At 38.7% G+C, this 27,194-nt stretch overlaps 3 protein-coding genes across 6 annotated transcripts; 1 reads left to right on the top strand and 2 right to left on the bottom strand.

Moving 5' to 3' along the window:
- Positions 1-1,675: 1,675 nt before the first annotated feature.
- Positions 1,676-14,476, bottom strand: ccdc125 (coiled-coil domain containing 125). 2 transcript variants are annotated; one of them, XM_067522081.1, is made up of 12 exons: positions 14,421-14,476; positions 12,916-13,163; positions 12,097-12,155; positions 11,928-12,014; positions 10,519-10,596; positions 8,640-8,725; positions 8,471-8,553; positions 8,125-8,237; positions 7,210-7,314; positions 6,491-6,641; positions 3,717-3,835; positions 1,676-2,738 (listed from the first exon to the last, which is right to left on the bottom strand). In XM_067522081.1, coding segments are annotated over exons 1-12 (1,614 nt in total). In that variant the 5' UTR covers positions 14,423-14,476; the 3' UTR covers positions 1,676-2,255. The 2 variants fall into 2 exon arrangements, with proteins under 2 accessions (XP_067378182.1, XP_067378183.1); XM_067522082.1 differs by having other exon boundaries at positions 14,282-14,474.
- A 256-nt stretch (positions 14,477-14,732) lies between these two features.
- Positions 14,733-23,459, bottom strand: rad17 (RAD17 checkpoint clamp loader component). Of its 3 annotated transcripts, none has more exons than XM_067520199.1 (17): positions 23,299-23,459; positions 22,867-22,992; positions 22,182-22,412; positions 21,928-22,002; positions 21,629-21,767; positions 21,228-21,367; positions 20,140-20,192; positions 19,905-20,030; positions 18,239-18,308; positions 18,042-18,153; positions 17,688-17,882; positions 17,105-17,205; positions 16,866-17,012; positions 16,595-16,723; positions 16,094-16,214; positions 15,810-15,867; positions 14,733-15,658 (listed from the first exon to the last, which is right to left on the bottom strand). In XM_067520199.1, the coding sequence occupies exons 2-17, from the start codon at positions 22,906-22,908 to the stop codon at positions 15,466-15,468; spliced, it is 1,932 nt and encodes a 643-aa protein (XP_067376300.1). In that variant the 5' UTR covers positions 22,909-22,992; positions 23,299-23,459; the 3' UTR covers positions 14,733-15,465. The 3 variants fall into 3 exon arrangements, with proteins under 3 accessions (XP_067376300.1, XP_067376303.1, XP_067376302.1); XM_067520202.1 differs by having other exon boundaries at positions 22,867-22,962; positions 23,299-23,458; XM_067520201.1 differs by having other exon boundaries at positions 22,867-22,939; positions 23,299-23,458.
- Positions 23,460-23,461: 2 nt separating this feature from the next.
- On the top strand, positions 23,462-27,020 carry ak6 (adenylate kinase 6). The gene is made up of 6 exons (XM_067520205.1): positions 23,462-23,597; positions 23,685-23,759; positions 24,387-24,479; positions 24,692-24,750; positions 25,064-25,209; positions 26,086-27,020. The coding sequence occupies exons 2-6, from the start codon at positions 23,723-23,725 to the stop codon at positions 26,273-26,275; spliced, it is 525 nt and encodes a 174-aa protein (XP_067376306.1). The 5' UTR covers positions 23,462-23,597; positions 23,685-23,722; the 3' UTR covers positions 26,276-27,020.
- The last annotated feature ends 174 nt before the right edge of the window (positions 27,021-27,194 follow it).

Below are 27,194 nucleotides of genomic sequence, written 5' to 3'. Positions count from 1 at the left end.
GACTGGTCTCTTAAAATAAAAAATACTTCGAGCCAGTGGCATTGCCAAAGTCTGTCTGGGGTTAGCACTAAATTTATTATTATGTTTTTAATCCAATTATGTTACTGCTCTGACATTCATAATTCTACTATGCAGAATAAATTTGCACCAAATAAATAATAAATTACCAGTACTTAAAATAAAAAAATTATAATTGATTGTACTGAAATGTAAATATTTAGACAAGAATAAACCAGTATTATTAGCAAAATACACAATGAAGAGACTACTCTTACAAGATATCATATACATTTGAGCCTCTGAAAATCAGAAGTAATATCAATAAAATGCCTCCATGTAGGAGCCTCGAATAAACCTCTCAGAGACTGGAGGATACATACTGTTCCTTTACATCTATATGGAAATTTTCTTCCTATTGGTTATTAAATATGATCTTATCTTGACTTGGAATCAACTCCATCTCAGTCTTATTTCAGTGATGCTGGAAGACAAATACCACAAAGCTCCATGAATGCACAGTGAAGGTCGTACTGTTGGTGCATTGAAAAGACAAACACTGCCCTCAGCTGGTCCCTCCCTGTGTAGCAATGCCGTCATTTAACTTTAAGTAAATCCGCCAACAAAAAGAAATAAATCTATATTTTCACACTCACCCCTAGTCAATACTGGATAAATAAACACTCTTAATGGATCCAGACCCATGGGGCCAAAGTGATAAGAAGTCTGTGTTAGGTCCCGTGTTTGCAGTTTTGTGACTTTAGTGGCATCTTTCCACATGGGTCATTTGGTTTCTTGGTTTCGTATGTCAGAGACACACTTTTCGGTTCGGAGGAATCCCGACACAATGAAGGTCTGTGCTGCTCAACTCACAGCAAACATGACAGATTTTCCACCTCTTTCCAGAAACAGTTCACCTGTTACTGTGAACAGCCAGAAGTAAGTAGCTTTGATTAAAGCTGTCATTGGGTAAGAAGCTGTGTACACCCTGGATGGGTCTCCAGTTTATGCCAGGGCCAACACAGACAGACAAAAATTGACACCTATGGACAACTCAGAGTCACCAAATTCCCAGAAGTGCAGTCTTTGGGCTGTGGGAGGAAACTGATGCAAGCACAAGGAGAAAATGGAAATGGGTGCACAGAGATGCCACAGCTGTCAGGTAGATTAGAATCAAGACCTTCCAGCTGTGAGGCTGTAAGTTTTTTGTATTATTTCTACATTAGATTTATACCATTGTGTGTGTTTGAGGGTAGTCAGTTTTTATTAATCGATGTCTATTGTGGATGCATTGTATCTAATATTGGTAGTTTTGTGTTTTGTGGTCATTTGGTGTTTGCTTTTGACAACAGCGTGTCCTCGTGGAGGTTTGCTGTCTGATCGTTTTCTAGACTCTTTAAGAAAGTTTTAGTTTGTGGTCCTTCATTTGGAGTTGTTCATCTGTTTGTGATTGTTGCAGATCTGGTCATTTAACATCTTTCAACTGTGCTCTTTCAAAAGTTTAAACAGTAACTTGAGAGGGTCTGGAGCATTTTCTTTTAGTTTAAGACATATACAGGTTCAAGGAGAAAACCTCTTAAAACCCCAATTTTTTTAAAACTTGTTTTGAAAATAAACTATTTACTTTTAAAAATCCTCAATGTTATTCTTCTAATCAAAAAATGTACTACACAGCACAGAAACTCTATTATTTATCAAAAGATATTTAGTTTACATCTCATACACCCAGAATGCATGTAATGGCCCTTCTCATACACAATTTTAAACTGATTTTAATAACTGACTAAATAATGAATTTAAATTATTAATTAGCTAGGTATACTGGGCAGTATGGATGCATATCTCTCACTAGTATTCAACCAAACCATAGTATAAATAGTAACTTACATTTCAAAATAAATAAATGTAAATCTGGAGGAGTCCGTCTGATTAAGCCTGATGCAGCTGACAAAATTGCTATATAACATTAACAGCTGCTGTACTTAAGTTTGTCAAAGAAGATGCTGATCCATATCAAAACTCAACCAGTACTAACAGCAACAGAATGTGTATTATAACCGAATGGCTCGGGGGTAAAACAATGTGGGTGCTAAACTGACCTGCCTGCAGTCCAAACCTGCCACCCACTGAAAACATTGTGAGGCAAATATTACAACAAAGGAGGCCCTAAACTAATGAGCTGCTGAAACACACTGGTAAACATGTTGCTGGCATAAATTTCAAAGTGAGCACTGAGTGGTCAGTCCCAGTCCCCATCATTATGCTAGGTCCAACTCCTCTGTGAAACACGCATCTTCCATCATTCTTTTCTGGTGTTTTGTGTTACAGGATAAGGACCCTGATTGGTCTGATTGTTTTACTTCACACCTCTGGCTTTTGTGGTTAGATAGGCACTCGGTGTTAGTCTGTGATGGATCTGGCAGCTTGTGTGCTTCAGTTTTAGACTCTGACAGATGAAGTGATTGTCCTGGCTGAAGCTCGGAATCTGTTGGCTCTTGTTGCACTTGAATGTTGGACTCTGATGAAGCTTGTGGTTGGATCTTAGACTCTGATAAATCAGTTGTCTGTTGTGACTGGATTTGAAGCTCTGATGGATCTTGAGGTTGCTTGCTGGACTCTGATGGACCTGATGGCAGGCAGTGTGAATCTCGATGCAGCTGTTTCTGCAGCTCCTCAGCGCTATGAGCTAACATGATGCTCACCTTCCTCTGGTGGGCCAGGGCCTCCTCCTTGTCATTCAGCTACAGAAAGAAACAAATCATTGTTCACTAAAGACGCAAAAAAAAAGTCACATTCACAACGTGTTTGTTAACTGCAGAAAGCGTTCATACCTTTGTTCTCATGATGATACTGTTGTCTATAGCAGATTCTAACTGTTCCCATTTAGCATAGGTAAACACCCGGCCAGTACCAACAGTCTGAGCATGAGACTGCATGGCCATGTACTTATACAGGACCCTTGCTCCTGCTTATTCATTAAACACTGTATCTATAGATTTGCACGACTGATGTCAAATCTGTGGAAATACACTGCTCTGGCACAACATCTACACCTGTGCAATTTAATACAATTCAGTGGCTCTTCCATAAATTCTACTTTTACACGGTTATATTTTCTCATTTTTTTAGGTTTAAACTGTCAGATATGTGATAATTCGACTATGAGTTTATTATTGAAGTTAAAGTGGGTAGTAGGCTTGTACTGGAATGCATTAAGAGAAGAGGTGGTTCTAATGTACAGTACTATTTGTCCACTTGCAGATAGATGAGCATGAATGCTATGTAAGTTAATTCTAAATCTTTTTTTCTGATATGGTTTTTCAAAATTATTTTCTTCTTTGTCTATGATAAATTCCTTTCACTTGAACAAAAAGCACCAGAAGAGGCTGTCAACTTAGACCTGAATAACATAAGTTTTAAACTACATAAAGTGACCCCAAAAAAACAAACAAAACACAGGAGACAAAAGTAGAAATAGCTGTGTGTGGCAAAAGTATGTGAACCTTTAGTTTCTAAGTCATCTCGCAAAGGGGGGTGGGCAGGTTAGGAGCTAATGCTATTTGTGGGGCCTTGGCATGGAAAATCTCTGGTATAGATAATAGTTTGATTTTGAACAGTTATGGACGATTCCAATTTGCTACTGTTCTACGTTGGGGAGCAGCAGAAGTAACTACAGTATAGTGTGGCAGATATGTTTAACTAGTGTGGTTCTTACTAACCAAGTCCAGCAGTCTGTCTAGAGTGACTAAAAGATCATCAGACATATTCACGTCCAAACTGGAAGGCAGCAATCCTCTCAACTTCTGGCTCACACTGATTAAAGGACTCCTGTTAGCACCTGAAAGATAGAGATGTAGAAATGTATTACACGGCTGGCCATACTGGGATACATGATCAAGTCTTTTGGAAATAAACTGTATATTAACGACTAAAAGTGTGTTTATTGTGTTATTGTCAGAAATGTCAGATACGCAACTTATCTACAATTTTTAACTCCAAAAAGTCATAAACAAATAACTAAGTCAATAAACAGTTAGGGAGAGGTAACAATTCTTATCCTTTGCAGGGATGATCTGCCCAATTGCAACTGCAACACAATTCTATCGTGTAAAAATATATAAAACCAACTTACATTTACATAATAATAAAAATCAATTGATTTATATACCTATATATAATACCTATTATTCTGATTTGCTCAGTTCTTCATGTGCTGATAGTTCTATAACAGGTAGCCATCACCTTGCCAAAATATTAGGTCATAATACATGTGATGGCAGCAACACATCTCAAAAAAGGTGTAAGAGGGAGTATTTCAGAGAGGCGCCTCTCGAATGTAAAGATGGGCAGATGTTCACCTTTCTAAATAATGTTCCTCGACGTAAAATTGCAAAGACTTTGAAGATCCCAACATCTACAGTATATAATATCATTACAAGATTCAGAGAATCAGTAGAAATTTCTTTCAAGGCAGATAGACAATCCAGCTTGTTATCAGCAGACAGGTCTGGAGATGCTTAGTGCCTATGGTGTGGGCAGCTTACACATCTGGACAGGATCCATCAATGCTACATACATAGAGGTTTTAGAGCAACATATGCTCACTTCCTGACAATGTCTATTTGAGGGGAAGACCTTGCATATTTCAGCAAGACAATTATAAACCACATACTGCATCCATGACAACTGCATGGCTTCATAGGAGAAGAGTCCGGGTGTCAAAATGGCCTCCCTGCAGTCCTGACCTTTCACCACTAGTAAACATTTGGCACATCTTTAAAAAATATCTATCTACAAAGGCCATGAAATGGTAAAATATCTGAGTTTCAACATCCGATATGTTGTTAATTCAATTCAATTCAACTCAACTTTATTTATATAGCACCATTCACAACAAAGTCATCTCAAGGCACTTTACAGAATAAAGTCGAGACTATAAATATGTATAGACATTGGGGTGAGTGGAAAATTGAGAGAGAAAAGAAAAAAGAAACAAAATCAATAACAAAACATTGGGCAGGATAGTAGGACCAGTAGCTACACACTGGAAAACATACAGCCGGGGACACCTGCAGAAAGGGACGGAGACAGAACGAAGAACACAATTACGGGAGAAAGAACAAACAAAGTTAATGAGATACAGATGTGATAATTGTGGGGTGAAAGGAGAGGAGAGAGGGACGAGAAGAGGACAGCAGCTCAGTGCATCGGGGGGGGGTCCCCTAGCAGTCTAAGTCTACAGCACCATGACTATAAATAACTATAAGCTTTATCAAAGAGGAAGGTTTTAAGCCTAGACTTAAAAGTAGAGAGGGTGTCTGCTTCCTGCTTTCCAACTAGGAGCTGGTTCCACAGGAGAGGAGCTTGATAGCTAAAGGCTCTGCCTCCCATTCTAACTTTGGAAATTCTGGGAACCACAAGTAGGCCTGCATTCTGAGATCGAAGTGGTCTACTGGGATTATGAGGTGTTCTATATACTGTATGATGGAGCCTGACCATTCAGAGCTTTATATGTAAGAAGCAGGGATTAAAATTCTATTCTAGATTTTATGGGAAGCCAATGGAGAGAAGTTAGTGAAGGTGAAATATGTGCTATCATAAATATCTCTCTAATTCCAGTCAGCACTCTCGCTGCAGCATTTTGGATTAATTGCAGGTTCTTTAGGGAGTTACTGGGGCATCCTGAAAGTAGGTAATTACAGAAGTCCAACCTAGAGGTAACAAATGCATGGGCCAGTTTTTCGGCATCACTTTGAGACAGGATGCTCGTAATTTTGCCAATGTTCTGTAGGTGGAAGGAGGCTGTTCTAGAGACTTTTTTTAAATTGGGATTGTAAAATTGTTTGTGATGATCTTGGAATCTGCAGCTTTTGTAGAAATGTCTCTAACAGACATCTCTGACATGTGTAAATCTAAAATGACCATTTTACTGTGAGTTGGCCAATCCAATGAAACCTGTCAAACAAACTTTTATTGTTGGCACGGACACAGTACTAGCTGCACCCAGTCATCATCATTAAGGAGAAGTTAAGAAGCCTTGAGCTTGCCAAACTAAAAGACAGTTCAGCACACTGAAGTAATAATCTTTGTGGTTAAATGTGTATTTTTGACCCTGTATCTATAATTTTGACCCTGTGTCAATGTCAGGAAACCCCAAATAAAGTAAACTTTGGGGGTTTTGTTTTTTAAAGATGTATGTCTGGGCCTAGTGGTTCAGTGGTAGTGGATTGAGTTGGGATGCAGAAGGGTGCGGGTTTGAATCCCAGCCCACCAGGTGCAACCACCGGTTCCAAGCCCAGATAAAATAGGAGGGTTGCGGAAGGGCATCTGCCATAAAATCAAATCAACGTATGGAACATGTTCTGCTGTGGCGACCCCTAAAGGGACAAGCTGAAAGATGTTGACTTTGTGTTACAGCATGTAAATAGTTCAAAGAAATAATTCCAATATTGTTATGACAGCCAACTTTAAAATTAAACTATATTTTACTTGCCGTCAGCCTTGTAGTGATGAGATTTCAGGATGTTGGCCTCAGCCAGCAGCAGGAAGTGTTCGCTTCGTTTCCTCAGCTGTTGTTCAAAGGCAATGCGAAAAGCATCTGCAACCATCAAGGCCTCCTCTCTCCTCAAACGTTGTGCATCAAGCTGAATAACAGAAACAGACACACGTACTTTATGGTGGCGTAGCATAAAGAAACATTGGGGGAAAAAAGGACATCATTAATAATGTGAGTAAGGATACGGTATAGGAAGATTTTTAATATTGAAGAACTTAAACTCCATCTAACCTTACACAGTCACATTCTGTATTAAATCAATTTATAATCAATCTGCAGGTTATCTAGAATCTACATTTGCTCCAGTTCAACCTTTTTTTAGGTTTAGAATAAGAAATGAAAACTTAAATCTAAATAGAAAATTCTGTCTTTATCAACATAAAACAACATTTCAAAATTTGTGTGCCCTTTGAAATTGTCTCACAGGCCAAATGTGTACTTTGGATTAAGAGTCAGGGTAATGACATGCAGTTGAGAAGGTTAGAGAAGTTATTGGTCCGGAAATTAGTTTTAAATCTTGTAGGGACAAAATAGTTTTATTACACCAAACAAAACCAAGATAAAGAAGATAAGAATAAAATGTTATTCTGACAGATGTTACATTTTGTGAGGAACAGTGTCTGGAGAGCAGGAGAAGGTCTGGTCAGCTAGTTTACCTCCTGTTGCAGCTGGACAAGTTGTTTCCTGCTATTAGCTGCAGTACGACTGCATGGACAAGCTTCAGCAGTACCAGGACACCGGCAGGCCCCTAACACTGCCAGCTAGAAAACACACAGAGACTGTCAGGACCATGACTACACCTGTCAGGTATACGTTTTGCAACAATGTCAGCAGATCTTCCTTAAACCCTGTAAAATGAGCAATTACACAGATTTACTGCCTGGAAAAATTCACTGATATGACAATCGGCTACTTTAATATTTTTTGTGAGATCAAAACACTGTAAACTGAAGATCTAGTTGTTCTGACCCCAGTACCTGTCCAAAAACTGTAGTATCGGTCAATAGTGATCTCTAGTATCTACTTAATAAAATAGAACATGTCGCTTTAAAACTGAGTGAAGCCGTATCAATTCATTAAATACTGGAACAATGTTTTCTACACTGACCTGACTGTCTCACTGACTCTTTGTCAAATAGTAATTGTTGTTCCATCAAACCTGCACATCTTGCTGCAAGTGCTTCAGTGGCAATTTAAAATAAAAAGTCTGAATGTCTCAATAGTAGCATAGGCTTGGATTGGATTTATTTTGGTCAATATCAATTCTTTAAAATATGCCCAGATCAGCACAGATCCTGGTACTTGGATAAAGGCATCTCAACTAAGAATACAAAATACTAAGTAATTACATACATACACAACACACAAGGTAGATGATATGGGGGGCAGACTTACATTTCAAACCACAATAGAATGTAATTTTAGCAGATAATATTATATAAAGATGTAGCTGACCATACTGGTGTTCTGAGAGGAATTGTGTGAAATTAATGTAATCAATTTAAAGCCTCTGTCTTAATTCTTGACCTCACTCAAAGCCCCCACTCTCGGAGTGATTGGTGCTCTCTCACCTCCAGAACACTTGCTTCTCTATCTGGGCTGTGCTGAGGTTTGGTTCCTTGGTAAACTCTCTGCTCCTTCACATTCAACATGGAAAGGAGCTCCAAGCACTGCTGACTCAGAGCTGCACACACACAAACACACAGACCATTTCCTTTTAAGTTATTAAATCATTTCCATTTGTAAACAATCAAAAATTATGGTTGAAAGGTCTGGAGAAATACTCGGCGAGCATAGGGTTTGGTCACTTAATTACTTACACTCCAGTCCACATTGATTGACACTTCACAAGTGAAGATGATATGTGCAGACATGTCTAGGTCCACTCAGAATTACTCTACATTATTCATCATTTACCAGAGTTTTCTGCCCGGAGCTGCAGGATCTCGCTCCCTTTCTGCTCCAGGTTATCAGTCAGGGTCTTGTTCTCACTCAGAATTCTAATTACAGCAGCAACAACAATAGTTACTATATAAACCAGTGAAAAAAAACATAAGACATGAGACGTGTGGGGAGTAAATGCGACCTGTTGTATTTCTCCTCCCAGGACTGCTCAGACTTCTTCATCTGGACCTGGTTGAAGCTGAGCTCCCACTGCAGACTATTCACCTCCTGAAAGACATGGAAGGAGCAGAACATGACTGGCATATTTTAATTAGTTTATTATTATCGTATTTGTATTTTTTAATTTAAATTTTTTGTCCTTTTGGCTTATCCCGTGAGTTCATAGTCGCCACAGCGGATTTTTTTTAACCGCATGCTGATTTGGCACAGTTTTTACGCCGGATGCCCTTCACGACACACTGCACAACCCGGGATGGGAATGGGCTGTTGGGGGGGTTCAGTGTCTTTCCCAGAGACACTTCGACATATAGCCTGGGACCGGGGCTCGAACGACGACCAACTGAGCTACAGCCACCCCATATCTTATTATCATCAACCCACATGGATATAGCCCATGGTTATACACAAGTCCTGATGTACACAGATCAACCATGTAGCATTAAAACTACTGACAGGTGACATGAATTACATTATGATCATCTTGTTAGAATGGCATCAATTTTACGGTTGGATTTATTAGGGAACAAGTGAGCCGCCACTTTTTGAAGCTGATGTGTTGGAAACTGGAAAAAAAGGCAAGATTGGAGGATTTTAGCGACTTTGAGAACAATCAAATTGTCCCTGCTAGTCAAAGCTTTCTGGGAGAGTGACAGAGGAAAGAAATGTCACGTTAATTGGCTAGACTTTGCAATATGACATGTGGGAGACTCTGAAGTCAAATGAACCAAGGTTCTTTGCAAAAATGTCATTGTTTGGTCATCAGACAGACACTGTGTTTGCCTGTAGGAATGCTTTTCTACAGCAAGTTCTGGAAGGCTTGTAAATGTAAAGGGTAAAATGAATGCAGAAAAATATCACAATAACTTGCAAGAAAATTTGGTGAAGATTTGTGTTTCAGCAAGACAATGACCCCAAGCAAACAGACAAAGCTACACAGAGATGGTTTAGATAAGACAAGGTTAATGTTCAGGCACAAACAAGCCTCAGACCTCAATCCAACTTGACTTGAAAAGGCCTGTTCATTCTTGATCCCTTGCTTGAGCAGTTTTACAAAAGAAAATGGGGAAAAATAACAGTGTCAAGATGTTCAAAGGTGATTGAAACCTATCATATGCAGGTTCGAGGTTGTAATGTTGTTATGCAATCATTCATTGCTTTATGTTTTTAATTCACTTTGATTACTTTGGTAAATATTTGTTTTCAATTTGACATTAGTCATCTATCCATCCATCCATTATCTGTAACTGCTTATTCTTTGTAAGGTAATTACACAGAATAAGCAGCTGGAGCAGCTGGAGCCTATCCCAGCTGTCAATGGGTGAGAGGCCAGGGTCCACATGAACAGGTCTCCAGTCTATCTCAAGGCCAGAGAGACATACACACACAGAGAACCATTCGCACTCACATTCATACCTACAGGCAATTCAGAACCACCAAATAACCTAACATACACGTCTTTGGACTGTGGGAGGAAACCTCACATGCAGAGGGAGAACATGCAAACTCCGCACAGAAAGGCGGCAGATGGCTGGGGATGCAAACCTGTGACCTTCTTTGACATTATTTATTTTTCTGTTAATTTCAAAAAAGCCTTATTTTAATTAATCATGATTTAATGTTTTAAATAATAAAAGGTGGAATACTTTCATATTCAATCAGTATGGAACTGTCAACAGAGAATTCTGTCTTTATGCCATCATTATTTGTAGTATTGCAGCTGTGTTTCTTCGGTAAACAGAAAAGGAGCAGTTAGTTCCTAAAGAATGTTAAAGCAAACAGACCAAGCCTTTATTTGAGCAGCTTGCAATTTTATGAACCAGAGGCCAAAGAACAGCAATTACCTTCTCCAGAGCTTTGGCCCGTTCCTCACTTTTCTGCACCAGACATTTAGTGTGAGTTGTGGCTTTGTCAAGAATGGCCTGTATAAAAAAAAAAAAAAAAACAGCAGTTTTTAGTCATCAGCTGAAGAAAGGCGAGACTTTGCAGGTTTTTATCTCAGCCTATCACTACAGAGGCTGATTTCTTCCTCCTCAGTGACTGAAGGAAACTGCTCCAAGATTTCAGAGTCAAAGGTGATTCAAAGTGAAAGACTGCTCCTCAGAAGTCTTTTGTTAACGCTATATAATGCTCACGTCAGCCAGACTACAAGCTGTGAACACTTTGTCCGTCAACTGTTTAAGACTGACTATTTTACAGTCTCAGAAATGCTCATAAATTGGGAATTTGGTGATGGGAATTTAAACACCTACATTGATAACTGGACAACCATGTGTTACGGTTGATCGTAAAATTTGCTTACTTTTAGCAACTTTTACTGCATTGTACATTTATTTTAAAATTGAATGTTCTGTATGTGTTGCCCATCAATTACACACTCTATAACCCATAATGGAAAATGTTTTACTTAAATTCATAAATTCGTGAAAAATGTAAAAGAACTTTTTTCTCTTTTTCAAGTATCCTGACCCTAATTACAGCAAACATTAAAGATTCTCACATTCAGGCAGTTTATCCCATTCTTCCTGACAGATTATCCCACATTCCATCTGATTGGATGGAAGGTGTCTGTGAACTATCATCTTCAACTCTCTCCACAGATTTGTTTGACCACTCATGAACAGTGAGTCCAGTTTCATCTTGGCACTTTGCTTTAGATCATGGTCATACCAAACGGTCAATTGTGACTCCAGTCTTAAGCACTCTGAATCAGGATTTCCTTAAGAACCTATTGGGCTGCGTACATCCTTCTTGAAGTTCTAACCAGTCTCCCTGTCCCTGCTGCTGAGAAGCCCACCCATAGCATGATGTTCCCACCACCACACTTCATAGTAGGGATGGTAATCACCAGATGATGATCTGCACCTGGTGTCAAAAGTCTCGTAAGGTGGAAAAGCAGTAAGTGCAGACCATTAAAGGAACTCTGGGTTCCTGGTCAACTCCCTGACCATGGACCTTCTTGTCTAGTTACTTAGTTTGGTCTAATGGTGGTTCCAAACTTTTTTTTACTGGAACGTTTTTATTACTGGAATTTTTTACAATTATTAAGACCACTGTGCTGCTGGCAACCTTCAGAGCTTTACAAATGGTTTTAGATTGCTCCGTGCATCAACAGAAATTATTATTATGGATGTCTACAAGGAGTTTTTGTCCTGTAATACAGTATCATATGTGGGATAGATGTGTACCTCTCTAGGTTATGAACTACAGAACAGTGAGATGCAGTATTTTACTATGTTTGTGTTTTTTTTACCTTTCCCTGTAAGATCTTCAAAGCTTCATATTTGCCTTCAAGGTAACGATGTGCCACTTCTAGCTCACAACAAAGCATCTCTATAACCTGTCACAGACATAGTACAGAAAAAGCAAAAGTTACAGTTTGCCAGTTGTATAACTTTTTCTGTTTTTCGTTACTTTTCTACCTCATTTGCTTCTTGTAGTCTGTCTTTCAATTCGTCTTTGGACAGGTCAACAAGAGAGCCTACAAATCACAAAGAGTATACTCATACATTAGAGGTCACAGTAAATGTTTATGCATTTTCTCATAGATTTGTGTTCATGAATTGGCTTGTATTGGCATGTGTTTTCTCTATTACTCCTGATATTTATTCTGTTCTTGTTGTAAGTTAACTTTCGATTTTCCTTCGTGGGCGTTACTGTATGTTGGCAAACTGTCATCATCAACTCTGGTGCAGCTTACACGTGAGGCATTAAGACACAGTACAGGGTGTTAAGATTAGGTCACATTTGCGAAAAAGCAGAAATCATGGGCATAGACTTTGCATAAGTGGTTAGCACTGGTGCCTTACAGGTAGAAGGTTGCAGGTGTGCGCCCCAGCTGGCAGCTTGCATGTTCATTGTTAAGTTCATTGGTGAATATAAAATTGCCTGTAGGTGTGAATGCTTGTCTGTCTGTGTATGTCACTCTGTGGTCCTGAGGTAGACTAGTGACCTGCCTCTTGCCTGATGACAGCTGGGATAGGCTCCAGCCCCCCTGTGACCCCAATAGAATAACAATGGCAGATAATAAATGGATGTTTACCACAAGAGAGACTGCAAACATTTTGTACTTGGAATTACACGTGTTCATTAAGAGTTTTAAATGATTGCAATATTACAGAAATGGCAAATAACCAATAGTTCTCCTAACCACCTTCACAAATTCACAAATTTATTCTGTAACCCTTTATTATCAAGAAGTACGTCTGTTATTTTAATAAAAAGTTCACAGATTGTCCTACTACAGCGTGGCAGCTTCCAGCGGGCTCTCTGCTCGGGCTCTGCAGTCTTCAGTCCAGGGATCCAGGCTGCCTCTCCTGCTCCATGCAGTGGTGCCTCTGAGACACTGGCAAAGCTTTGGCTCTTCTTCTTAGTTGAGCTAGGCGCTGCTCTGACTCTCATCCCGTCACCCAGATCTCCATCCACCATGTCGTCATCCCGGCCGCAGACCTCACTGACCTCCTGCATCTGCAATAGATTAAACCTAAACCTGCAAAGCCACAGACACAAACGTTATTTCCAAAACCCTCACAAAACACATCAGAGGTGGTTCTGAAGGTCTGGCCCTCTCATTCATTTTAAATATTAAGGCCAAAACTTTCGAACCACCTCTTCTTATAATTCCCTCCACTATGACTCCACCACCCACTATGACTGCAATAATAAACTGAGAGTATAGTTATGGATTGCATTAGATTGTACAGATGTACCTGTGGCCAGTGAGTGTATATATTTATCATTAACTTATTTGGATCTTCATTAACCACCACCTGGGATCCCCAAAAGACCTAATTCCCTAATGTTATATTAAGTGGTGTAAAGAGTACTGACATCATTCACCTAAGTAAAAGTATCATTACAGTGTATAAATACTCTGTTAATTGCCATTCAAAAGCACAGACCTTTTAGCTCAAAAACATCATTAAAGTACCAAATGTAAAAGTAGTCACAATGGATATATGACTGACTTATTAATAATTATTGCATTAATTTATTGATCACATTAATGTTGCAGCTGGTATAGATGGAGCTATCATATACATTGTTGCAATGATCATATGATTTGAATATGAGTATTTGAATTACTTTACATTTTGCTGGATAGTTTGTGAATTTTACAACAGGGCTCAATAAACTCTTATTATTGTTTTATTAACCAGTATTTGAAAAGTAACTATTTAGTTATCACATATATATGGTGGAGTAAAAGCTCACTATTTGGCTTGCTACATGTGTAAAGTAACAGAAAATAAAAATTTAAAGCAGTAAGTAAAGTAGAATTGCCTCAAAGTTGCATTTCACTACAGTGCACAGTTACTTTACATAAGTACAAAGGTATTATTTTGTAGCATATCCCAGACTGTGTCTTACCGGACCAATTGATGCTTGTAAACATCTGTCATATCCTATATTAAGTACAGTAACATCTGGTGTGTGCAGCAGAATTTTTACAAAAAACATAACGAACTGAAGCTCACATTTAATATCTGAACTAACGTTATGCAATATTTATTACAGAAGTAACAGGTGGGTTCTAACATACGTGGTGCTGCTTTCATGCTAACCTCGGTCATTATTATTGGTTTTCATAGATTAGCTTCCTCTTACCTGCAACTTTGAAGCAATTAACTTTATATTCGCAGCTGCTTCACAGTCTCGGAACACACACAGTCAGACACACACACACAAGACAAAGTTAACTAGTGACTAAGTTACAAAGTGAAAGCACTTTGAAAGCAAGTATTACATATGGTTCCATTGGGAGCAATAATACAACGTAGCCCTTCGCGTCCGCCAGCCGTACTTCTCTCGGTCAAGCTAAACGGTAACACTCACTATTTCCGCTAATGACTGTCAAAATAAAAGTTGTTTTTAATATATATATATATATATATATATATATATATATATATATATATATATATATAAATAAAAAAAAACAAATAACCTACAATGTAAAAATACCTTAACATTTCTGAAATACCACATTTAACCTAGGGCAAAAACAGAAGATACTGTTAAATGTTGGATATGCTAATAATAAGATCTCCAGTCAGAATCTTTTGCATAAGAATCTTTATTTACTGAAATATGAAATGCATTTTTGGGGCAGCATTGAATAAACAGGTGTTGAAGCAATTTCATGAACTTAAGTTGAAAATACTTTAATGAGTTCCTGGTGCAGATCCTGAGTTACCACCAATAGAGGGAATATTCAAATGAGCTTCCTGTGAAACTGTTGAGTAAATATTGGTCGAAGGGGTGTGTGAGGGAAAGAACACCATAATGTTCCAAAGCCCCATGATCAACTTTCCAAACTCTTTATTTACCTGCATATTCACATTTAATCAAGTTCGTATTCTTCACCAGTAGGAAAGGTGTCAGTTAGAGGCTGGGCTCATTTCTGGACAGGCACAAAAGTAAGCAAATCAACAAAACAAAAGCAAAATGTAAAGTACAGAAACAAGTGCTTAACAGGCACTAAAAACAATAAATACTTATTATTTAACTCAGGTTCTACAAGACGACAAGCTTGTTTGAAAATGTATTAAATCTTTTACACATTACGCCTCAAATGAGGCACAAATACTGGTATTACCTGAACTACTATCACAGTCATAAAGATACGATTGATGAAGGTTAAGGTAACAGCAGTAACAACATCTTTCAGATGGTGATCATCTTCCTTCATACTGAACAATATCTCAATTTTTTAAAACTCCATACAACACAAATGAAAAGAGAAAAATTGTCACAGTATAAACAGTGTGTGTATGGCAGAGCTGTGTGTTTTAGTCACTGTTGTATTCCTCTATGATCAGGTCCTCCTCCTCCAAAAGGACTTGGCTTGCTGTAGGCTGAGGCTGACTGGCTGGCAGATCCCCCTCAGCTCCACCCTGACCCTCATCTTTCTCCTTCCCCTCCTCATCCTCCTCCAGCTGCAGCTGGCCCGTTTCTTTGTCTGTCAGAGCCTCCAAATGTAATCTGCACAGAAAAATAAAGATGTGAAATATTTCTTCAACTCTTCTCTTCTGTCAACATGGCAGTTCAGACTGTTGTAAAGGCTGATTGGATCTGTTTGACTGCAGATTCTGGGATTAATTGCATTATGGGAAGTTAAAAGTGAATGCTGTACCTGCCAGGAAACTGCCTCAGTGACAACTGACCAACATCCTGGATAAAAGCTATCTGAGCTGGGAGACACATTGCAACACAGATCACTAATTAACAAATCATTAACTTAATCAACATACACACGAGTTTACGATGTTCTACTGATTATGCTGACAGACTGTCACAGCAAGAATGTTTAAATATTCATAAAACACAACCATGAATGTTGTTCACAGTCAAAAATTCCAGAAGCAAAATCAAAAACGAACAAAGCAACACAGGTTTGTGTATCTTTGTGTGTGTTACCTTGGTTCCTCATAGGGTTGGTGAGTTTGGCCAGGTATGGTAGCAGCTCAGTCTGTAGGCTAACAGGTGTCAGACAGAAGCTCCTGAACAAGGTCTGGGCAGCGAGGCAGTTCTCCCGGTACTGAGAGGAACAACATCAGAGAGAAGAGTGACAGTTAAAGTCTACTTCTACAGGACAGCGACTAAACCACAACACTATCCTGGTATTTCAGTGATACATTCATCCTCACACTCTGTAATCAGGAAAAATCTCAGTATATTTAGTAAAATTACCCTATATTCAAGTGTATCAACCCTTTGATAACAGTCTTAGTTGTTTATTATTGAATCTTTCTCACAAATCTCAAAGTAATTTTAGTTTGGTCAGCGCTATCAATCCCTTTTCAACTCCTATGTTGAAAATACCACGTGTATTTGTTCAAACAACACAGGCACAAACCAGTCTACAACTTCAATCCACATCTAAAGTAATGACAGAGCAACAGCACCAGTGTGTCTGACCTTCTTGTTGACTAGTAACCAGCTGGGTTTGTGCAGCGGTCTAAAGCCAACAGACACTTGTTGATTGTTGGAGTGAAGGAGCCCTCTGGTGGCTACTGAAGACCCATAATCCACCATGATGCTGCGGCTCTGAAAAAAAGGACAGCACAGACCTTAATATCTGCTAAGATACAAAGATCTTAAAATCTTTGTCAGCCAAGATGTTTGCATATGGAGTACGGAACTAGTCGTATGCTACATTAATCTCTTTAGCCTTCAGCAGTAGACTGACCGTCCAATCAGCAGTTAGGTGGTCAGCATCAGACATATATTCGCTGGCTCGTTCCACATCCTCAACCTCAGTAAAAAAGTCCAGGTAATTTTGGTGGAGGTACAAGTTGAAGAATTCTCCAGGCATGTGCGACCGCTCAATGACCAACTGAACAAAGAAACAAAAACAGGCAAATCATGAGTATTCTGAAAGCCTGAAAGGATGTTTTTGGAAGCTGTTTGTTACATGCATTTCTGTACCTCGGGGTCTACTAACAGTGCTTCTCTGTGATGATGAGACAAGTGAGGTGGGAGACCAGGATGAGCAACTTCAGCTGCTTCAGCGCCTTCGTGGTTCCCTCCTGTTGGTGAGTTACAAACAAGCTAACAAACTCTTTGCCTCCGCATTTGTTAGCAAACCTAATGTCAGATCGACCAAAGCCACTGTTCAGCAGTGTTCTTCATGGAAATCCTAAGTAAATCAGCAGCTGTATGTTTTAATGAAATTGTACTCAAACAGAAAATAGTAACTTTTGCTTGGGACTACTTTTAGCAGTGGCATAATCCACATTTGGTGCTCTACTGAGTATTTGCGCAGCAGGGTAGTGTATGTGGAACTGGGTCAAAATGAGTGATTTCTTTCTAAAGTGTGGGTCACTGATGAAATTTCAATAGCTTTTTGGCTGAATGAAGCTCTGTGGCACAGAGAATTAAGATACATTTCGCTTAGATACTCACACATACTTAGAATGACACATTAATTGTTGGCTTTGATATTTTCTTTGTAAAAAATCCTAAAAAGAACAATAACAGAAGAAAGATTTTTGTGGAAATTTGGACTGACGTTTGCAGTGCAAGATCTTTCCCAGCGCTCTGAACAGGAAAAGGGAAGCGTCTTTCCCTCCAATAGCCTGCTCTTTTTCCTGTTCCTTTGAGTGTTTGGACTTCTTCTTCTGGTTTGTTCTGGAAACAACTTTGCCAAGTGAAGAAGCAGGTCTCTCCTTATTCATCCTCCAAAGCCCCTTTTCCAATGATGTGTCTGGAAAGTTACAACGAAGAGGAAGTAGTTCTTCTTAGAGGTCAGACCATGAGAGTGGGCAACAATATTTGTACTGAGTAAAGACACTGAGGGGTTCAATACAGTCAAAAGTGATGGGGTTTGGTCTGGTGCGGTGTGGTATGTGAACACAATACTGACCCGGAAGGGAGGAAAACTGGAGGCTATTGATGGCACTGCGAATATCCCCTGAGCTTCCTGTACACAGCGTCTCCAACATTGATTGGTCTGGGACACACATCCTTCCACAGCTCTGCTTACAAGGATGAGAAAATATATTGTAGGAAACATTTTGTACCAAAATGTACTGTATAATTAAACGCAAGGCTTCCTCTCACCTTTCCTGCCTCCATGGTAGAAATGCGGGTCAGGACCTTCATCATTGTTGTTGGAGCAACTGGATTAAAACTGGAAACAAAGAACATACAAAATAATCATCTGTAAAGCACTTTGGATTGGGTTAATCTGTACAGAAGGTGCTATATAAATAAAGTTCTGATTAATTGATTGAAAACATGTTAAGGGAAATCTAGTGGTCCCCCTGAATGGACTCTGTAAGACGTACAGAGGTTAGCAGTATGAAGAACAATTGTAGTCAATGCCCTGTCAATCCAAGTTTGAGGGCCTCTTTTCTAGTGCATAGATTGACAGGTTAGCTGGATAATATTATTGATGATGTGACATTATAAAAAATCATGATAAATCTATTAGTTCTTTCATAGTCATATTGAGCTTGTTGTCCTGGCAACATATCTGCAATTGCAAAACTATAAACATTGTATTCTCAGATTTAGTCAGTGGAACAAGAGACCCTCTCAAATATAAATGGCCTTATTCTTTCATGAGTGATCCACTGAAATTATTAGGTTATTTCAATGGAGGCAAAATGCAGCAATGCATAGGTTATTATGCATGTTCTGAATATTGTGGCAAGAATATGCTAATGTCACACTTAGGCATGTGGCCACAGTACGGATACACACTATTGTTTTTGCATAGTTACATTTTTAAATTCCTCACAGCCTCAAGCAGAATCTTTCATCTCGCATATGCCCTCGCTCTTTCTCTCTCTGTCATTTCTTTCATCATTAGGACATAGTCAGCACATTGTTCGGTCATCCGTTTACATTTCCACAGCACTAATTTCACTGGACTGCCCTGAGTTTCTCTTTCTTACGTGAATTAGGTTTTATTTTCCTGATTAATGTTTGTTACTCCTACATTGCAGTTATTGTTCATTAGCTACTGTTAATGAAAGTCAAGGTTCTGTTCTTCCTGACTTTCAGTGGCAGTGCAGTACATAAAGTGGAAATGTCTACTTGTGCTGTGTGAAGGCCAAGGTCTCAAATATAAACAAGGTATCCTTATGTTATATTTTGTTTGCCATTGTCCTTTTATGTTTCACCATCATATTAAGTTTCTTAAAGTACAAAACGAGTTTCCAGAAAGTATGGGATATTGTGTAAAATGCTCCCTCTCCAAAAGGTTGTGACATGACATCTCTTGGAAAAACCTTCAGTTCAAATTATGTCATCTCGTTGCTTACACTATGGAGGTTGTAATCGTGGTCAACCTCCTATTCCAGTGCTCCGCCAGATGATATTATCTGAACTCCTAATAATGTAAAAATCCTGGGGGCATTTTTCAGCCAGAGGAAGAGACATATTTTTAAATAGGTACGTGAGAGAGAATTTTAAAAGCATTATTGTATATTTACACCATGCGAGCAAGTTGAAAATGAGTGAAATTTCCTTTTAACTTTAAACACAGTTTCCCAACTTTTGTGGAAACGGGGATGGTACTTGTACTGTAGTCATTAGCCCCCCTCTTAGTAAATCAAGTCCTGAATACACAGACACTGAAAACCATAGTACACATTTGTCCACCACCACAAACTTATAAAACATGGTCACAGGTATGCTGGATTATTTGTGCCTTATCAGTTTACAGCTGATAAGTGAAACAACATCCCTGTCACAAGCAGCAGTGGGCATAATTTAGAACCTGATGTTGCTGATGTCCAGCTCCTCCTGAATGTCTCTGGGGAAAAGAATGCGTGAGCTGCTGTCTCCACTCAGACTGTCTGACACGATGAACACCAGAGGACATCGACTAGTCTTCACAAAGCGCCTAAAGGAGATTAGAACACAAATCAGTGCAGGCCACATTGCATCAGTCATTTATTTTATAATGTGAAAGTATCAAAGGAAATGTAGTGAGAAACTCAATCGACTCCCACCTCAGGTTATCATGGAGGCTGCCAGGCTGCCTGTAGAATTGGTTTGGAAAATCCTGAGGAAAAACAAACCAAATTAGTGTACAAAAACCACTTCCGATCAATGACTCAGCTTTGCAACGTTATAAAATCTAGGAGAGAAGCTAATAAGCAATATTAAAATTATATTATCAATTATGATAAGCTAGTGCAAGGATGAGACACACCCAGTCTTCCATCTCACTGCTCTGCTACCCTGCTATGGTCTGCCCAGCACGTCATGTACTTGTTATTATGAAATTACAACTAAAATAGTATGCTGCAAAAATCGGTAATAAAATTTTTTAAAGCCTTTTGAAGTGAAGATCTCTGTGCTCCTGCCATTGCTGTTTGATGAGTCTGACTTACAGGAGGTATCAACAGCACCTCTCTCCAGTGAGCTACGTTTTGGAGAATATTTCTAATTAAATTTAAAAATGGATGAATAAATAAAAATAAGCTGCATGTAAATGCACTGAAAACTGAAAAATGTTAATACATACATACAGTAAAGACAGCAGCATTTCAGTTTGATGTTTCCTTTAAAAAGTAAAAACTCCTAATTTGTTTTTAAGATATTTCTTGCCATCGATCAGTTTATAGACCGACTCGTTCATTATTTCATTATTTTCTAGACATAGCCCTGTTAAAGCTATGTTTTAATAATCTGCTTTACTAAACCTGCAAATTTCTGCATACAACTTTGTAGATTTTGAATATTCAAATGCTAATTTTATTGACATGGTTTTAATTTTTTTTTTAAATGTATGCACCTGAAACTACAACAACTGATCACTCCATTAACTTTTAAAAGATGGGTTACAGTTACTTTGATAGGTCAAGACATGTTGAATATACTCTTTTTTTTTAGTTTACTACTGGACAGGGTAAATAATTTTTTATTTATTGATAAACAATGTTGAGTTAATGTGATAAATTGTAATACAGATTTTAAGCTATGAGCTAAATTACACTCAAGGGGAAAAAAAACAAAGTAATTTATATTGTGACTATATTCTATGATTATCAGGTAAAATATAGACACAGACTGCAGCTGAAGATGTTCTACATACCTCCACCAATATGAGCTTCTTGTCTGTGTCTTGTCCCCCATCGCCTGCCATCCTCAGGCAGTTGTACTTGTTGGCTCTGAGGAAAAACTCATGGAACTGGGCTAACTGGGAGCTGTAGGAAAAGTCATTCATCCTCCAGTCTGACAAGTGACAGAGAATTAGAGCCACATCAGAAACACAAACTGGGGAAACCTGTGGAGGTACCTGTGATAATTTATTATTTTGCAACGGCCCTGCATTCATGCCCATTTGCAAAAAATATGTCAAAATAAATCAATGAAATTCATCAGCTGCAATTTCCATCAGATGGCCAATTTCCATTTATATTAATGTCGATAACTTCATCTTTTTTGTTTGTTTTTTTGTTTTACATTGATAGAACAGTATGAGAAATTCCTCACCATGTTGACTGCTACTGTATGGCTCCAGGTTGATGGGGTTGGTCCACTCCTGAATCCTGAAGCCCAGTTCCCGAGATAGAACCTGGACTGTAGCCGTTTTCCCACAGCCTGATGGTCCTGTCAGAAGCAGGATCCCACCCTGTGGAGGACAGTGGGCCAGATAAACCTGAACCTTTATTTCACTCAAGACCTCTACAGACAATCTTTTACTGTATGATCACACCAAGTAGAGACATGTCTAGCGGCAAAGGTTTAATTATTAAAATAACTATTAGAATGAAAAATAAACCTTTTAATACCTTTGTTGAGTTTATGTAAGCCTTCAGCCAGTTCTCCACTTCCTCTATCTTCTTCTTGTGGACAGCTAGCTCAGCCTATGAAAATAAATATTGTAAACCTTACTAGAGATTTAAAACTTACATCAAATAAAATTAAACCACCGATCCCCTACTGCCATGGTGTGATGACAGAGAACTTTAGACACATCGAGGTACATATGACCTAAAAGTCATTTGGCCCAGTTATTGGCTGAATCCAAATGTATGATGCTGACCTGTGAACGGGGCGAGTATCTGTCCACCCAGGGCTCATCGTGGTCCTTCTGGACCGAGTCTTTCAGTACGTAGGAAGTGCGTAGGTCTGAAGTGCTGGCATCTGCTTTCCTCTTCCTCTGCCTCTTGGGCTCAGCCTTAGAGCACGACACCTGACTCCCCTTTCTCCTTCCAGGGAGTGAAAAGCTTTCCCCAGGAAAATCAGTGAAAGAGGGATCCACCCATTGATTCACCTATGGTACAGTTCAACTAAATGTATTAGAGGGCTGGTTCAGAACTTTTACACGCCAACTTTTAAGTAGAACATATGTAAAAACACAATTAACCATGGGGAAATGTGGCACATACATTATACATATGTGATAAATGTGTATTATCTCTACAAAAAGAGTATATTAAAGCTATAGTATGAAACTTTTAAGAATCAACCTAGCAATCACTGTGGTCAGCACTCATTCTCCGTGCTCTGCTATGCTCCACAGTCTGCCCAGCACCACAGGTATTAGTCATTTTCAAATAAAATAAAGAAAAACCTACAAAAGGTCTTAAAGCAAGTCTTTTGATTTGGGCATTTAGTCGTGATTGTTAAGGTTTGGGGAAGGGGAAAAGGGGGAATCCATTATGTTAATACTACCCTCACAACCAAAGAAAGGTGTGTGTAATGTAACATGTAGGCCTTTAACTTACTTTGCTTGACGCAGCTTTATCTCCCAGAGAAAGCTTGTTCATCCTTCACCGTGCTGCTTCACATGGATGGAGGCTGTTCAACGCAGAAATGGGAAACTATCAAAGCCAGGGAGCCGTTGTTGGTGGCTAATACAACACAAGGCAACGCATAAAATGAAAGTTCTCGCTCTTAAAGAATGAATGCCTTTAATTTTAGCTGCACTTCTTTTAACTTGTCTCTTTGCTGCCTTAAGTGCATTCAGAAATCAGCACACGTAAGACACAATGCTATACCCAAATATTTGACGTGTTATATAAGTGCTACCTGATAAAAAAAAAAAGTACATTTTTACGTCTTTTAACAATTTACATTTTTAAGGCGGAATAGTAGAATTGGTTAACCACTTTATGAAAAGCTACGTTAACTTTAAGTTAAGCTCTGTTTTAACTTACCTAGTTCGATCATTTAGAGTATCTCCGTCACTTTTAACTCGGGGGTCATGAGAACTAAATTGGGAATCTAAATAGGGCTCAACAGTAAAGTTACTGAAGGGTTAAGGGAGCTGTGGAGCATAGTGAAGTTTACATATTTAAACTCCGGGAACTCGATGTGCCGGAAACTGGCTGTTAATTGACGCAAAACTGACGTGAAGCCTCGGTTTACTGCAGTGTTTGGTGCTCAGATGGTTGCGTTAGCGAAAAAGGAGCGATTCATGCGAGTCTTTAATGTTGTGAACCACTTCATTTTTCATGTTTGTTCCTACAAATTTATCGCAGAGCTTTAAGAGTGTTTCTGAAATGGTATGACGTGACATAACAGGACTATTCTGCCTTTCAAGGGACCATCATCGAGACACGTGTTGACTGCTAGCAGGCTATGAAAATGAAGAAGCGACCAAATATTCTACTTACTGGTGATTTATAATCGCTTTAATTTGTGTGTTTTTTACATTACTGAATTATTGTGGGTTTAAGTTTATTTAACTGCACATTTTGAGAGATATGTTGTACTTTTACTCCACTTTATTCATCTAACATTTTTAATTCATTTACAGATACAGATTAAAAAATATATTCATTAATACGTGTTGATATATTACTATGCATTAGCCAACTGTCAGCAAATAAAGTGGTTAAAACAACTGCTTTTAAAGGGTCACTTTTTAAATAGAATGAATAAGATTTGATGATTTTTTAAAGCTAATTTTCAAAGCAGTGATGGCATCAAATCATTTAATTGACATTATAGTTATCAATTTTTAGATAAAAACATAGATAAATCTAAGATTGCATTTTTACAATATTTTACTTTATAGACCAAACAATATATAGATTAGTTTGTAAAATAAATAGCAACTTAACCAACAAGGAAATAATCGGTCCTTGTAACACTGTCATCACCTTTTGGCCAAATCTGGCACCAGACCTATAACCAGCAAGAAGTCTATGTGATCCTAGTTTTTTGGATAGGCCAAGGGAAAATTCAGCGTCTTTATGACGAATGGTGTCATCCAATTTGATGTTAATTCTTTCTGCTACAGGAACCCCAGGTGTTGGAAAGACCACTTTAGGAAAGGAACTAGCCCAGCAGACAGGGCTGACTTATATAAACATTGGAGACCTGGCCCAAGAAGGTAAAAACATTCCCAAATAACAAAAATACAGCCAGAAAACAAATGTCTGATGCTGACAGAAATTATTACAGGATGTAGCTTCCTTTATCCTTCTGTTGAATCACAAGTTAAACCTGTCAGTAGTCTTGTGCTGTTGTAGCTGACCCTAGATGCCAGTTAAAAGCTAAACATATCGTGAGGATTTTCTAATTATCCATGTTCTCTTTTCCCAGGTCAGCTTTATGAAGGCTATGATGAAGAGTACCAGTGTCCAATTTTGGATGAGGATAGGGTGAGTTAGATTTCACATGGAAGCTTTGAACCTGGTTCTGATTGACTTATCTGTACTGCATAAACATGGAGACACAGATTTGGGGGTGCATCCAATGTTTCTGTAAAACATAAAACCATTGGTGCACTTCCCATCTTGGAGAGAAGTGAAGGAGGAGGTGCTCTTTTCCTCTAAATACTGTATGCAGACAAATGATAACTTTAAGTGAGGAGAGTCCTTCTGTGAGCTGAAGCGTGAAAAATCAGTGTAAAATACTACAAACTGAATGAGGTTGGGGGGATTTGAAATACCGTGACTTGTTGTGATCCTGCAGGTGGTGGACGAGCTGGATGAAAAGATGGTGGAAGGTGGTGTGATTGTTGACTACCATGGCTGTGATTTGTTTCCTGAACGCTGGTTCCACATCGTCTTTGTCCTCCGCACAGACAACACACAGCTGTACACACGATTAGAGAGCAGGTAAGTGCTTTATTTATCTTATGTGCAGAACCTTAATGAATGGCTCAGATGGAACTTGAGGCCTGTGAATAAACCACCTAATTCCAGTGTGACTTTAGGTTTTCAATTCAAACGGTACAAACGTATTTCAATGGCTAAGATCAACAACAATTCTTAATTTATTGCATGAGGTCTCAGATCTTGTACTAATGACTAAAAATTACCATCACCTTGTGCATGATGTCACTTGTGTTTCTCTTGCACACGAAACTAAACACATATCTAAATCTTACTGGCACATAACTGGGGAATATGGTTTGGCACAGCTGCATGCCACTTTAAAACAGCAGGAGCCAATTACACTAGTCTTTTATTTTTCTTTCTTTGGATCCCACCTCATGCTGCCTTTTCCACATTTATTTCTCGTTGCTGAATGGTATATGATACTCAAACAACACACATCACAGGTATTCTACTGTATCACCTCTTTAAAAAAAAAAGGCATTAGTCTAATGACATTAATTGATATGTGAATCATTGTGTATGTTTACTATTGCAACTTGTTACTTTCCAACTACAGTTTTTGTAAAGTGATATATTTGTTAAAGGGACAGTAGACCCTGTATTAGATTAAACCTTTTTTTCATTAGTATGATTTTAATTGAGCTCACTTTTATTTGGGCATCTTTACATAAAGTACAGCAGTTGTTTCTAACTTGGTCAGTCTAAACACTCTGTTGCCCAACGTTTATGATAAGGTTACCGAAAGTATTGAACTTACTTGCCCAATTAAACTGATTCTGATTTGCTTCAGAATGTTAGGGAAAGAAAAACCCTTTATTAGCAGAGTTGTTTCTGCTGCTTGTCTGAGGTTGATTCTGTCTCTATGACTGCCAGGGGATACACAGGGAAGAAGCTGCAGGACAACGTGCAGTGTGAGATCTTCCAGACCATCTACGAGGAGGCCATGGAGGCCTACAGTGAGGAGATTGTCCACCAGCTGCCCAGCAACACTCCTGAGGACCTGGAGCGTAACTTGGAGCAAATAGTTAACTGGACTGAGCAGTGGATGAAGGATCATAATTAGCTTCAGAACTCTGTCTGCTGGCTTCTGGTGGCAAATAACAAAGTTTTTGGGACAGTTAATCATGATTTGTAGTTATTTTTGTATCAGCACAGCTTATATTTCTACAAACACACACTCCTTTGAGGTCCTGACATTCTGACTTTTCAGTTTTTGAATCAAAATAGAATGTGTAAGGGTGCTTCAGACTTCGGTTGGAAGCAAACCAGAATTTCCTTCGACTAAAACAGGTGGTCTCGTCTGGATCAAACTGAACCACGGTTCTGTTCCTGTCTAGTGTAAAAACATCTTTTGGATTGTTTTGACCTTCAAATCAATTACAGGTAGTTGAAGCATGCTTTTGTCACCCCTGAAACATTAGAAGGGAAAGAACTTAAATAGACTTAATGAGCTGCAGAAGCACCTGGGGAGAAGAGGACACATGTTTTTGTTAGTTTTTTTCTGAGAGTGAAAGTGGGGTGGTATGAGAGGGTGGGGGTGTGATGCCACTGTAAAATAAAACAAATTAAGGCAGCAGTACTTCAAAGTAAAGGATAATATAAGAAAAGGTCTGCATAAGCAATAAAGTAAGAATGTCATGCAAAGTCCTTTAGTGCACTTGCAAAATTGGAAAAACATAAAATGTGGTTTGGATGCCAAGCTTTCTGATTTCCATTTGGACTATTTTTAGAATAGTGCCAGGTTTCAAGCCAACCACTCTCATAGTGCTGAAATCTTATCTCTTTTTTTAATAAATTATTGACTAGTGGGGAAACAGTGTTCTATGTCAAAGTTGTAATTACAAAGTAGTTCCGGTGAAACAAAAAATTTTCTATTGACATATCAGATACCAGTCATGATAAAGCACTTATTGTATGTTGTGTGACATGAAAGAGGATGAAAACTCAGGAGATCAGATTCGACAATTTCGAGGCTCTGACAG

The sequence above is a fragment of the Channa argus genome, chromosome 11 (assembly GCF_033026475.1).
Source record: "Channa argus isolate prfri chromosome 11, Channa argus male v1.0, whole genome shotgun sequence".
Taxonomy (NCBI): Eukaryota; Metazoa; Chordata; class Actinopteri; order Anabantiformes; family Channidae; genus Channa; species Channa argus.
Note: the sequence above shows the minus strand (reverse complement) of the source record. Positions and strands in the feature narration are given on the sequence as shown.